The following is a 10,872-nucleotide window of genomic DNA, read 5'->3' on the forward strand; positions in this document are numbered from 1 at the left end:
CATTCTTAGGTGTAAATTGTTGTGTTTCTTTTGCACAACATCTAAAATATTAGCATATCAAAGGACAAATTTTTAGTTTAGCCTTTTTTTAAAAGCTATACAGGGGTCCACAGGGGGAATAAAAAAAGTCAAGATGATGGCTTCAACCACCCAGTCAAAACCCTGCCTTTTTTTTTTTTTACCTGCAATGCATGCAGAAAGGGGTGAGTTTTTGACTGTCATGTCATGGTCACCATCTTGAAATGTTTAACCCACTTCCACAGATGCCCTGCTTAGCTTAGTGGTAGTGGTTGGGATCTGATGCAGAAGTTCTTATTTCCATCCAGGGAATTTTCAGAAGGGCTGTGTAATGGTGTGGGAGAAAGACCCTGAGAACAGTGCAAAGAGGTACTGCCTGGGGAACAGTCAGATAAGAGAGGGCATAGCCCACAGCTGCATAATGGGTAGAGGAAGAGGTTCAGAAGGGACCCTCCCTAGCTTCTCAGGCTGTAAAGGAGATGGCAGAAGATTTGTACTTTCAGACTTGCAAGATTCTGTTAATGTCAGCCTTCCCAGGTAGACCAGACATGAAACACAACCAGATGAGTTCATTCTACTTTATTGTAAGGCTACATCAACAGAAAGTACAAATCTCCTGCCGCCTCCTTTACAGTCTGGAAAGTCAGGGAGGGTCCCTTCTGAGCTTCTTTCTCCACCCATTATGTAGCTGCGGGCTATGCCCTCTCTTATCTGACCATTTCCTAGGCTGCATCTCTTTGCCCTGTCTCTCAGGGTCTTTCTCACATACCATTACAGGCTGGGAAAGGCACTGCCGTATCACCCCTATGTGATATCATCTTGAGGTGTTGGACTATAATTATTACAAACCCATCTTCTAGATCCATTGTGGGGGGCAATGAAGGCAGGACCCAAATTGCTTGTCCCTGAGCTATCAGGATGGAGAATTTGAGCCCATGCTTGGGATCCTACACTTGCTACTGTACAGTAAAGTAAGGATAATAATGGTGGTTCAGTGTCATGAACCATCATGAAGACACTGATGAACCAGCCAATTTGGTTCACTTACAATTCAGCATGTTTTGTGAATTCACAGTCAGTTTGGTTACCTATGGTTATGCATAGCACATGAACTCAGCCACGATAAAGGAGCTTCTTATGTCCCTGAGGTGGTAGCTTTCTACATGCAGGAAATGTTTTTTTTCTTGGAAGGAGTATTGAACAATGGGAGGCTCCTGCTGTAGTCTGAAGCAATTCAGTTAGACCATGGTCAGTCTTCTAGATTTGGGTACCAGGAGTGGGCCAAAAACATCTAGTATCCCCCTGATGTTTCTCCAATGTTCTATGCCTAGTTACTGTATCTGAGCTGCACATTTCAGCAGGGGAAGCATAAAGCCCTGACCCCATTCCCAGAATTTCTCTCCAACCTTTCATTTGGTTGGAAAGAATAAGACCATTACCAAGATAGCTATGTAGCTCGGTGGTAACCAAAGTTTACTGCTGTTCATGCCTGCTCCATATTCAGAAGCATCTCGGGGGCGGGGGGAGGTCAGAAGTCAAAATCGTGGCCATGGCAGCCCAGTTGAAACCTGCCCCCTCTTTATATGTGTGTAAAAAGGAAGCAAAACTTGGATCATTCAACCACCATGGAGGCCCCTGCCCCTACCGATCTCTGTCAAGGATCATGGAAAAGTTTCTCCCTTATCAACAAGCCTTGATGGTCTCCTCTCCATTCTTCCGAATTGTATTTTTCCCCTCTAAGCAGAGGAAGGTCTTCTTGTGCCAGGAGGAACTGTGATGCTGTTGCCCTCCTGATCTTGCAGAGCAACCATTTCCAGCATGATTACCACTACCATGCTGACTAGGGCTCCTGAGAGTTCATTTCCCCATCATCTGAAAGGCCATAGGATGACCCTTTTATTTTCGGATTAGCATGTCCCTTCCCCAAAGTTAGGGATGCATTCTTAAAACTGGAGAATTCAGCTGAAATAGCAAATTGCATTTTGGAGAAGCGTCGCAAAGACAACTTTTTTCCAGATTTGTTTTTGAGCAGCGTTGGGAGTCCTTTTCCAGACGTAAGCTAGATCAGGACAAAGTGAGTTGAGCTAGCAAAACAAAACTAAGTTAAATTTACTGAACTGCATTCTTTTAATTATATAAGTTCCTGGTTGTCCTCAAGACTTTTTCATTACATTGGTAATGGGGAACCACTGTCCTCCAGATGTTGGGACAACTCAGCCAATATGGGCTAAGCTAAAACCACTGGCCATAGCCCCCCCCCCCAAGCTTTCCACTACAGTAAGTTATTTTTAATATGGAGAAAGTGATTTTTCTAAGGATTAATTAAATGAATGTTCAATAAGTTTAAGTTTTTTTGCTAGCTCAACCCACTTTGTCCTGATCTAGCTCACTTTTGGAAAAGGACTCCCAATGCTGCTCAAAAGCACATCTGGAAAAATGTTGTGGTCTTTGCAATGCTTCTCCAAAATGCAATTTGCTATTTCAGCTGAATTCTCCAATTTGCTTCTCTCTTAGAAAGATCCTGTGTTGGGTGGAATTCAGGGAGGTCCCAAAAGATTTGGACGGCCTATATACCAAACAGGTGAGATGACAGATGTTCTATCAAAAAATGGAATTTGTTACTGTGATCATAATGGGAAAGTGAGACACACAACTGTGGCCCCCAAGAAACCATCTTAGCTGGACATACCGCCTCCCAGTTGTCCTGCCTAGATGCTCGTAAATAAAAATGCAGCAATTACTTTAAAAGTTATTCATATTGCCTCTTTGGGAGGACGATTATCCTCAAAGATAGGATATAAAGAATTTTAACAGTAATTAAAAGTAATTTCAATCTGTAATTTTCCTTAAATTGGCAAACGTTTATATACTTTCAAATGATGCAACGTTTTTTGCTTTTGTGGTTGAAGTTTTCAGTACTTGATCACTGTGTTCAAATGCTTTTTAAAAAGTACAAACATTCAAAGCTCATTAGTGGTTTGAAACCTGTAGAAGTTCAGCTCCTCATCTGCTTTTAGATTCCCCACTGAAACTAATTTATGGTCATGTTTCCGTATTATCCCAAATCATAGCAAGGGCTTGCATGTCAGGTTAAACCACTGTTGGCTGGCCTGTGGCTCAGTGTAACATAAACCCAGTGTGGTTAATTTTGGGCTGTGGGCTAGGAGAAATGGTGTACTTTTTACGATGATTTGGCTTTGTTGGCAGAAATCAATATACAAATCCAGATCAACAAAAGAAAAAGTAATGATAAATCCATTTGCAACCATAGCACTACAGTCTGGCTTGGAACTGTCTGAACTCAGAATCATAGCTTATTCTGTTCGCATTCTGCTGATTCTTGTACTTAGTAAGGATCCATTTTGGCTTAGCACTATGTGCAATATACTGTATCAAGCCAGCTTTAATGAGGGGGTGTCACTATTTAAGTGTGAAGGCGAGGCTGTAAAGTTTGTACATGCGGGTTTACAAGCCACCATGACTGGGTTCCCACAACATGCCAAACAGCTTTTTGCATAAACTAAGTCAGAAAGGTGACCAGATTAGGACTAACAGATTAGGAGCCAGTTTGGTCTAGCAGTTAAGGTAACAGGCTAGAAATCAAGACTGAGCTCTAGTCCCACTTTAGGTATGAAAGTCAGCTGGGCGACCTTGGGCCAGTCGCGGGCTCAGCCCAACTCACCTCACAGGGTTGTTGTTGAGGGGAAAATAGGAGGAAGGAGTACTAGGTATGTTCGCTGGCTTGAGTTATTTATAAAAATAACTGCAGGATAGAAAATAAATTGAAAAATAATAATAAACTGACCCCCCACCACCACACACACTTTGGAAGTTCTGTAAAGGTAAGTATCTTCCCCCAACCCACCAAAAACAAAACTCAACACCATTCTTAAGTGTGTCAATTTGATTTTAATGTTTTTGAAAAATAAAAAGGGTTAGTCTGAGCAACTGCTGTCAGGATGGGAACGTTCATTTCTCACGCTCCATGAAGTGAGCTTATTCAGTTAGACTCATGCACAGAATTAAAGAGACAGTCTTCTTTTTCCAACCAAGGATGTTTTTTCTTTTTCTGAAAGATGGTGACCTGGGTGCCCTGTTGAACCCCAGGCACTTTGCCACTGCCTCCCTGCCTTAGATGGAAGAGTGTCAGTCAACATTGAACACAACAGCTATGCCAACTTTGACACTTGTTTTTTTTCACAGAACAGTTCTACATAGAGCCGGTAGTTTTTGGCATACTTTGGATTCGGCATACAGGGCAGTGTGAAAAAAGTGGTCTGGGTCTGTCTTGCCCTTTCACGCACAACCCACCCCCACAAGTGAGGGGAGACTGCCGTATTTCTCTTACCACTAACCCCGGGATAGAATGGAAAGACGAGGGCCATTTCCTCACATTTTGAACCCGGGAGTTAAAGTGCTACTTCAAATGAAGTCTTGCTTCTTTGCACCACTGTTTCCAAAAGAGGGACCTGCTTTCCCCACTCCACCCCCAAATAGAATTTCTAGGCTCTTTTTAACGGCAGAAAGCAAATGTTAAAGATGTTAAAGCTATCGCTGCATTTCATACGTAACCTTTGCAAAAGGAAGTAACAATCCCACTTTTATTTTTACTGTTGCAACAGAACTTAAAATACGCCTGTACAGCCACAGACTAAAGAAGCTAAGAAAGCCCACCAGAGACCTTTTCTTGCAGGTTCAGGAGATCAGAATAGAAAGCCAACAGAAGAGAGACGGGTTCAGCCTCTAAGGTAGTGTTTTCTCAACCTTGGCGACTGGAAGATGTGTGGACTTCAACTCCCAGAATTCCCCAGCCAGCATGGCCCACACATCTTCCAGCCACCAGGGTTGAGAAAACACTGCTCTAACAGATGAAGGTCTATCCATCTTTACTGGAGACATTTAAAGCACAGCAACAATTAAGCCACTGATTTCAGACAGGTTCGTCCCTGCACGAGGACATGAGCTACAATAAGGCAGTACTGTACAGACTCAAAACGGGGGCATAGAAAATCCCGATCACATCCATTGGGCATCACGACATAATCTTGGACATACAGACTAGACATCTTTCGTTTGAAAATGCTTTGGAAGTGCCGACTCAGGAATGTTTGAGAGGCCAGGCCAGCCGATTCTGGGGGCCGTCTCCTCAAGAGGATACCGAGCATTTCACAAATGACCATCAGCGTCGGTGTGCTCGATTTGTGCCGGAGGCAGCCATGGCGAATCCGAAAGAGCGAGAGAATTGGGCCAAGACAACACACAGATACGCAGACGCACCCAGGGCTGCCTCCAATCACCTCGTTTAGAGCTAAGGCAACTTCATGGGAGAATAATGCCATCTCGGGAAGAGGAATTTAAAAATTATTTAGTAATTTTTAGATAGATTCTACACCTAACACCGTTTACCCCCGCCCCCTGGGTTAGGTCAGGCGTCAAGCCTTCTGCAAGGAAGTTGAACCCAAAGATTTATTTTGTGGAATCGAAGTTTCTTGTTTTATTTATTTCTTCTTCTCACCTATAGGCCATTGTTGAAGCATTTTACAGTTCTCCTAAGTGCAAAAGAACAGAAAAATAAGAAGCAGGAACATAAAGGTGGGGGAGAAGAAGAGGGGGAAATATGCTGCCTTTCTTTGCCTAGGCAACCCCCCCAAAACAGAGAAAGAAACAAGAATTTGTAGGTGTTTTACGGCAACATATACACATTAAATATAGTATCGAGTCCATGCAGTGGCGCAGCCATGGGTAAAGCAGCCAGAGCTCCTGCCTTTAGCGCACTACAGTCCGTGTTCCTCGCCAGCCGTGGCCCCCACAGGCGCTGGCCTGCCCCCTAGCCGGACTTGAAGAGGAGAATCGCCACTTGGCCCAAGTAGAAGTAAATGAAGTGCTTCGTCTCGTGCGTTACGTAGCTGCCGAAATTCCTGCCCACGATGCAGTGCCAGGTGGGGTTGTATTTCTTGTCGAATTCCTGAGGAACAAGCAAAAGCGGGGAGAGGAAAAGAACAATCAGGGACGCGGGGAGCATCTTTCACAGGTAGAGCATTTTATGCACACACCCTTAAGGGAGAGGAGGCTGGCATGAGTGCCTGCAGGGGGCAGTCCCAAAAGCCAAAATGGGGCCAACGGTGGGTAGAAAAGGGCCACAGCTTCAATGGCATGGTGGAGGCCACCATTTTGACTTTTTTTTGGACCAAAGGCCTCTGTGGGGGTGGGTCAAAATGGCAGCTGCAACTGGGCCAGGGAAACTCCAGCCCTGTTTTATCTGCATTGCCCTGATTACGTGCCATCAGACTCGTAAGGACCACACTGAGATTTTCTCCATAAATTGTCAGTGGTTTTCTATTTTTTATCCATGTGGCTTTCTTGGCAAAAATGCAAGAAAAATAACATACCATGGCCTTCTCCCACACAGTTTGAATCGATGCCTTTGCCATTGTCACCAAAGCGACAATCGCTAAAGCGGTGTTTCTCAACCCTGGCAGCTTCCGGATGTGTGGACTTCAACTCCCAGAGTTCCCCAGTTCCTCTGGGAGTTGAAGTCCACACATCCAGAAGCTGCCAAGGTTGAGAAACACTGCACTAAAGCAATCATCTGTCTCTGGCATCTTCCTCTATTGCTGCCGTCCAGGACAGGCACCTGCTTGCTTTTAGCTGGGCAGCTGGGTGCCAACTCTTACTTTTCTTTAGGTGAAATGGAAACGGAGTGTTTTTCTTGACTACATCTTTTTTTTGGAGAATGCTTCAAATATTCTTGGCCACCACTCCCACAATCCCTTGCCCTGGGAATATGGGGTGGGCTAAGGGGAGGTGGGAACCCTGAAGATTGAACACCCAGTTCCCTGCGTCTGATCGTTTCAGTACCAAAGTTAAGGGTATGTAAGACCCAGATATCTCATGCTCCATGGCATGCACGCGGCATCATTCTTACTGAGCAGCACGCCCATTAGTTCTGGCACTGTATTTTTTATCAGGTTAATCGCCCCCTTTGACTTCTAGATAACAAGGGACTGGATATTCCCCTCCTTTCCAAATTGGCATCTATCACATTTTCTCAAGCAATTTACATCTATTTCCCATTTAATGCATCAATGTCTTCCCCGACTGGTGTGAATTCTCCAGGAACTGAAGCCGCACTGCACTAATCCATAGCATGTCAAACGACTTCTCACCGCAAGCCCACATTTTAAATGGCACTTTTATTTCTGCCTCTCTGTGGAAGGATTAAATATGCATGACCACCCCCCAAAATTCCTTACTCCACTGTGATCTGATCAAGTTACAGGCTTGAGAGAAAACCCTTTTGAGAGCAACTACACAAAACAGACATTCCTCAAGCTCCTGTCTCTGGAGCATCTGCCCATCACCAAGCACAGAACATCCCTTGAGTAATAAAGGTTCCACTCCATATTACACTTCATTCTGCTCCGCCGGTTCCAGATAAACAGAGCACAGCTCCATGATTCACCATCATCTTGTGCTGTAGTGGAGGCAGCCAGCCATTTGATTATCAGGAGCCACATCTGACACTGGGTGGTGGTGTTGGAAGGAGTACAGCGAGGCAGCAATGCCAATTCGGGAGGGCCACCTGACACACTTCTTTCCTGACCAGGCAGCAATCCCATTTTGGAATTTATACGGAAGAATTTTCCTACTGCAAAAAAGTGCAGAACCAATTTTTTTTTTTTTTTTTTTAGCAATCTGGGGGCCACAAAAATGAGGTCTAGACAGGGTAAATTGCCTATCCTTCTAAAAAAAGGAGGACAGGCTGGCCGAATCTCCTTGGTGTATTAAAAATTCAAATCCAGTGTTTTATTTTTCAAAGGATAAAAAGTTAGTCTGATGTATAACCAGGCATCTATGCTTGAACAGCTATTGATATTTATAAGGACTCTACTGAGTAGAATCCCACCAGCATACTGTTTCTTCTCTCCAAGTGTAGAGGGACTGGGGGCTTTAAGGACTTACATATTCAGGGAGAAGGCCTCAAACACAGAGAAAAGCCTCTGGAGCAAACATCTCACACCTTGGCTATGACTCTGACTTTATATTTTGAATCCAGTCTTGAGCATCTTCTAGCCCTCTTTGTATCTAGGCACAATTTTCCAACACATGGGAAAATCATCGCACTTACAAGTGCTTTAAAATAGACGCACCACATAAATATTTAGAGTGCCACCTCTTCCATTTAATCAGGCATATGTTCATTTAAAAAAAAAATCCATCTTTAATTCATAAAAGTGAATTACGCTAGTTAAATTCATACATCACTCTAAGCCAAACTCTGGCTGGCTTCAATTTCACATATGGCATGGGGCCAGGTTACCTGAGGGACCGCCTCTTCCCCATTACATCAGCCCGTCCCACCCGATTGTGCAGAGATGGCATGCTGTGGACCCCGTCTGCAAGAGAACTCCGTCTGGCGGGGTCCAGGAGGCAGGCCTTCTCTGCAGCAGCTCCCGCCCTGTGGAACATGCTGCCCCCGGAGGTGAGATTGGCCCCATCGCTCCTGGCCTTCCGGAAGAGTCTGAAGACCTGGCTCTGCTGCCTCGCTTGGGGTGGAGAGGGGAATAGATCTACATGGGGATGGTTGCTATCCTAGACCACTCCTCCCACATATAGGCTGTGCCAGATTCTTTTGCCACTTGGACCTTTTTACTTTTATTGTATAATTATTAAGAGTAATTTTATATTTATATATTGCTGTTTTAATCGATTATTTTTATTGTAAACCACCCAGAGTCCCCCGATGGGAGGGGACAAATCAAATAAATAAAATAAATAAATATTGCCTGAACCCATACACTATGGCCTAGAAATTATGATTTTTGGTTTAGTATATGTGAATCCCAGCCACTGGCAATCTATTCTGCAATCACAGTTAAGCAAACAACAATTTGGTTCTGTGTGAAATCAGTTTTAACATCTGTGTTCTTGCTAGAATGAAGGTTTTGTAAATGGGATTAGCAATTTGCAGACACAGACTTGGCTGATTTCTTTTTTTAAATCTGGTACACTATTCTTTACTAAGGCAGTCCCAACCCATACACCCATTTCCAGTTTTTTTCCTTGTATCCTGAGATCATTCCTTGTTTAATCTTTTTCTAAATCTTCAGACAAAGGCAGTTGACTTAACTGTACCTGGTGTTATCCCTGTTCCCCAATCCTTTAGCACATTCACTGTTCCAAAAAGATTTTATTTTAACAACTCTTGCAAGCTAGGTTCGATCTTGTTCCAGTAGAATCACTTAGAAAAAAAACTCTGTCCACTTAATGTTTCTATTTGTTTTACTTGACAGCTTTGAATTTAAAAAAATCATTAAAGATAGAACACAACATTACGTCCTTCAATTCAGAGAGAGACCCAGATAAAGCACCTGCTTTCTGTCCCTAGTTTGATTCCTGGTATCTCCAGGTAACACCAGGAGAAAATTTTGTCTGAAAGCCTGCTATCAATATTGCAACAAGTCTTTTCGGTGTTGGTTTTATTTCTTTGTGTCAAGGCACCAATCATGGTTTACGACAGTGTTTTTCAAACCTAGCAACTTTTAAGATGTATGGACTTCAACTCCCAGAATTCCCCAGACAGCATGCTGGCTGGGGAATTCTGGGAGCTGAAGTCAACACATCTTAAAAGTTGCCAGGTTTGAAAAACATTGGTTTACTGTATGATTCCTTGCCTAAGGAAACAACAGCTTGTGATGAGTGAACTGCACTTCTGTAACAATCAGAAAGAACCTTCTAAATCAAATATATCAGCTGCAGGAAAAGCTGTAACTGCTTATAAAACCTGCTTAAGGCTTTTCCAGAAACTTCTGGCCGGCAATGGGTCAGATAAGCCAGTAGGGCCATTTTAACCTAGCCCTACCACCTTGTGCTTTGCAGACAGACACATACCTTTTTGATGTATGCTGCAATATCCTTCTCTATATTGTACTTCTCCATGGCCTGAGTGGCACAGTCAACAGCATCCTGCTGCATGTCCTCAGACATGTCAGCATTCTTGATCACAGCCTTTCTGTCAGACATGATGGACCTGTGGGAAGATACCAGAGATGAAGGCCAAGCCACAATTCAACCTATCCCAGATCTGCTTCCAGGAAAGAACCTAGGACTTGCAGTCTTGCTTTGTATCTGTTGAATGTAAGGATGTATTAACTATAGCTATTCTACAGAGGAAGCCAAAATTCCATATCCCTGCAAGTATATCTATTACTCATTGAGGTCATTGGGGAATTGAGTCCCACTAAGCACAGGAACAATTTCTCACAAGCGCACAGGCAAGTTTCTGTATCAGCTTCACAAACAAATCTGAAAAGTCACTAATCCACAAAGAATAAACTATACTTTAGATTTGCCTGCACCAATCAGGTGCCTGCTGGAATTCCCATCTTTCATGGTCTACCTATGAATTCTGGGAGCTCACCTGGACGGTGATACTGGCTAGGTGTTAAAAGCCAATCGTATTATGCCATAATGCATGAACAAGTTCACTGTGGATTAACAGACCATGATTAATTCATGTTTAAAATGCTAGGTTAGCATGGTGTGCAGATTCAGCACATGAGGGGGCTTCCCACTGCATTAAGCAGTAATACAGTTTTGGCTTAGCACGTGTGCAAACTGAATCACCGTGGCTTGTAAATCTAGATGTGGTTTAGTTCAATATGCCAGCTCAGCACTATGCCTTATTCAACAAGCAATGGTTGAAACGAACCAGGATTTCACTGCAGAGAAATCTCCAATTTTACACACCAGCTAGCCTTTTGGGACCTATCAGTTGATTTGCAGGAATACAAGATGCTCAAAGGGTACAGCAAAGTAGTCCAGTAAGTGAAGCAGCTATTTTATTTATCAGCC

General features: G+C 43.5%; 1 protein-coding gene across 1 annotated transcript; it reads right to left on the reverse strand.

The window, feature by feature from the left end:
• Nucleotides 1-3,904: 3,904 nt before the first annotated feature.
• DYNLL2 (dynein light chain LC8-type 2) lies at nt 3,905-10,225 on the reverse strand. The gene is made up of 2 exons (XM_063297033.1): nt 9,910-10,225; nt 3,905-5,983 (listed from the first exon to the last, which is right to left on the reverse strand). Exons 1-2 carry the CDS (start codon nt 10,039-10,041, stop codon nt 5,846-5,848), a joined length of 270 nt encoding a protein of 89 aa, XP_063153103.1. The 5' UTR covers nt 10,042-10,225; the 3' UTR covers nt 3,905-5,845.
• Between the last annotated feature and the right edge of the window lie 647 nt (nt 10,226-10,872).

The sequence above is a fragment of the Candoia aspera genome, chromosome 1 (assembly GCF_035149785.1).
Source record: "Candoia aspera isolate rCanAsp1 chromosome 1, rCanAsp1.hap2, whole genome shotgun sequence".
Lineage (NCBI taxonomy): Eukaryota > Metazoa > Chordata > Lepidosauria > Squamata > Boidae > Candoia > Candoia aspera.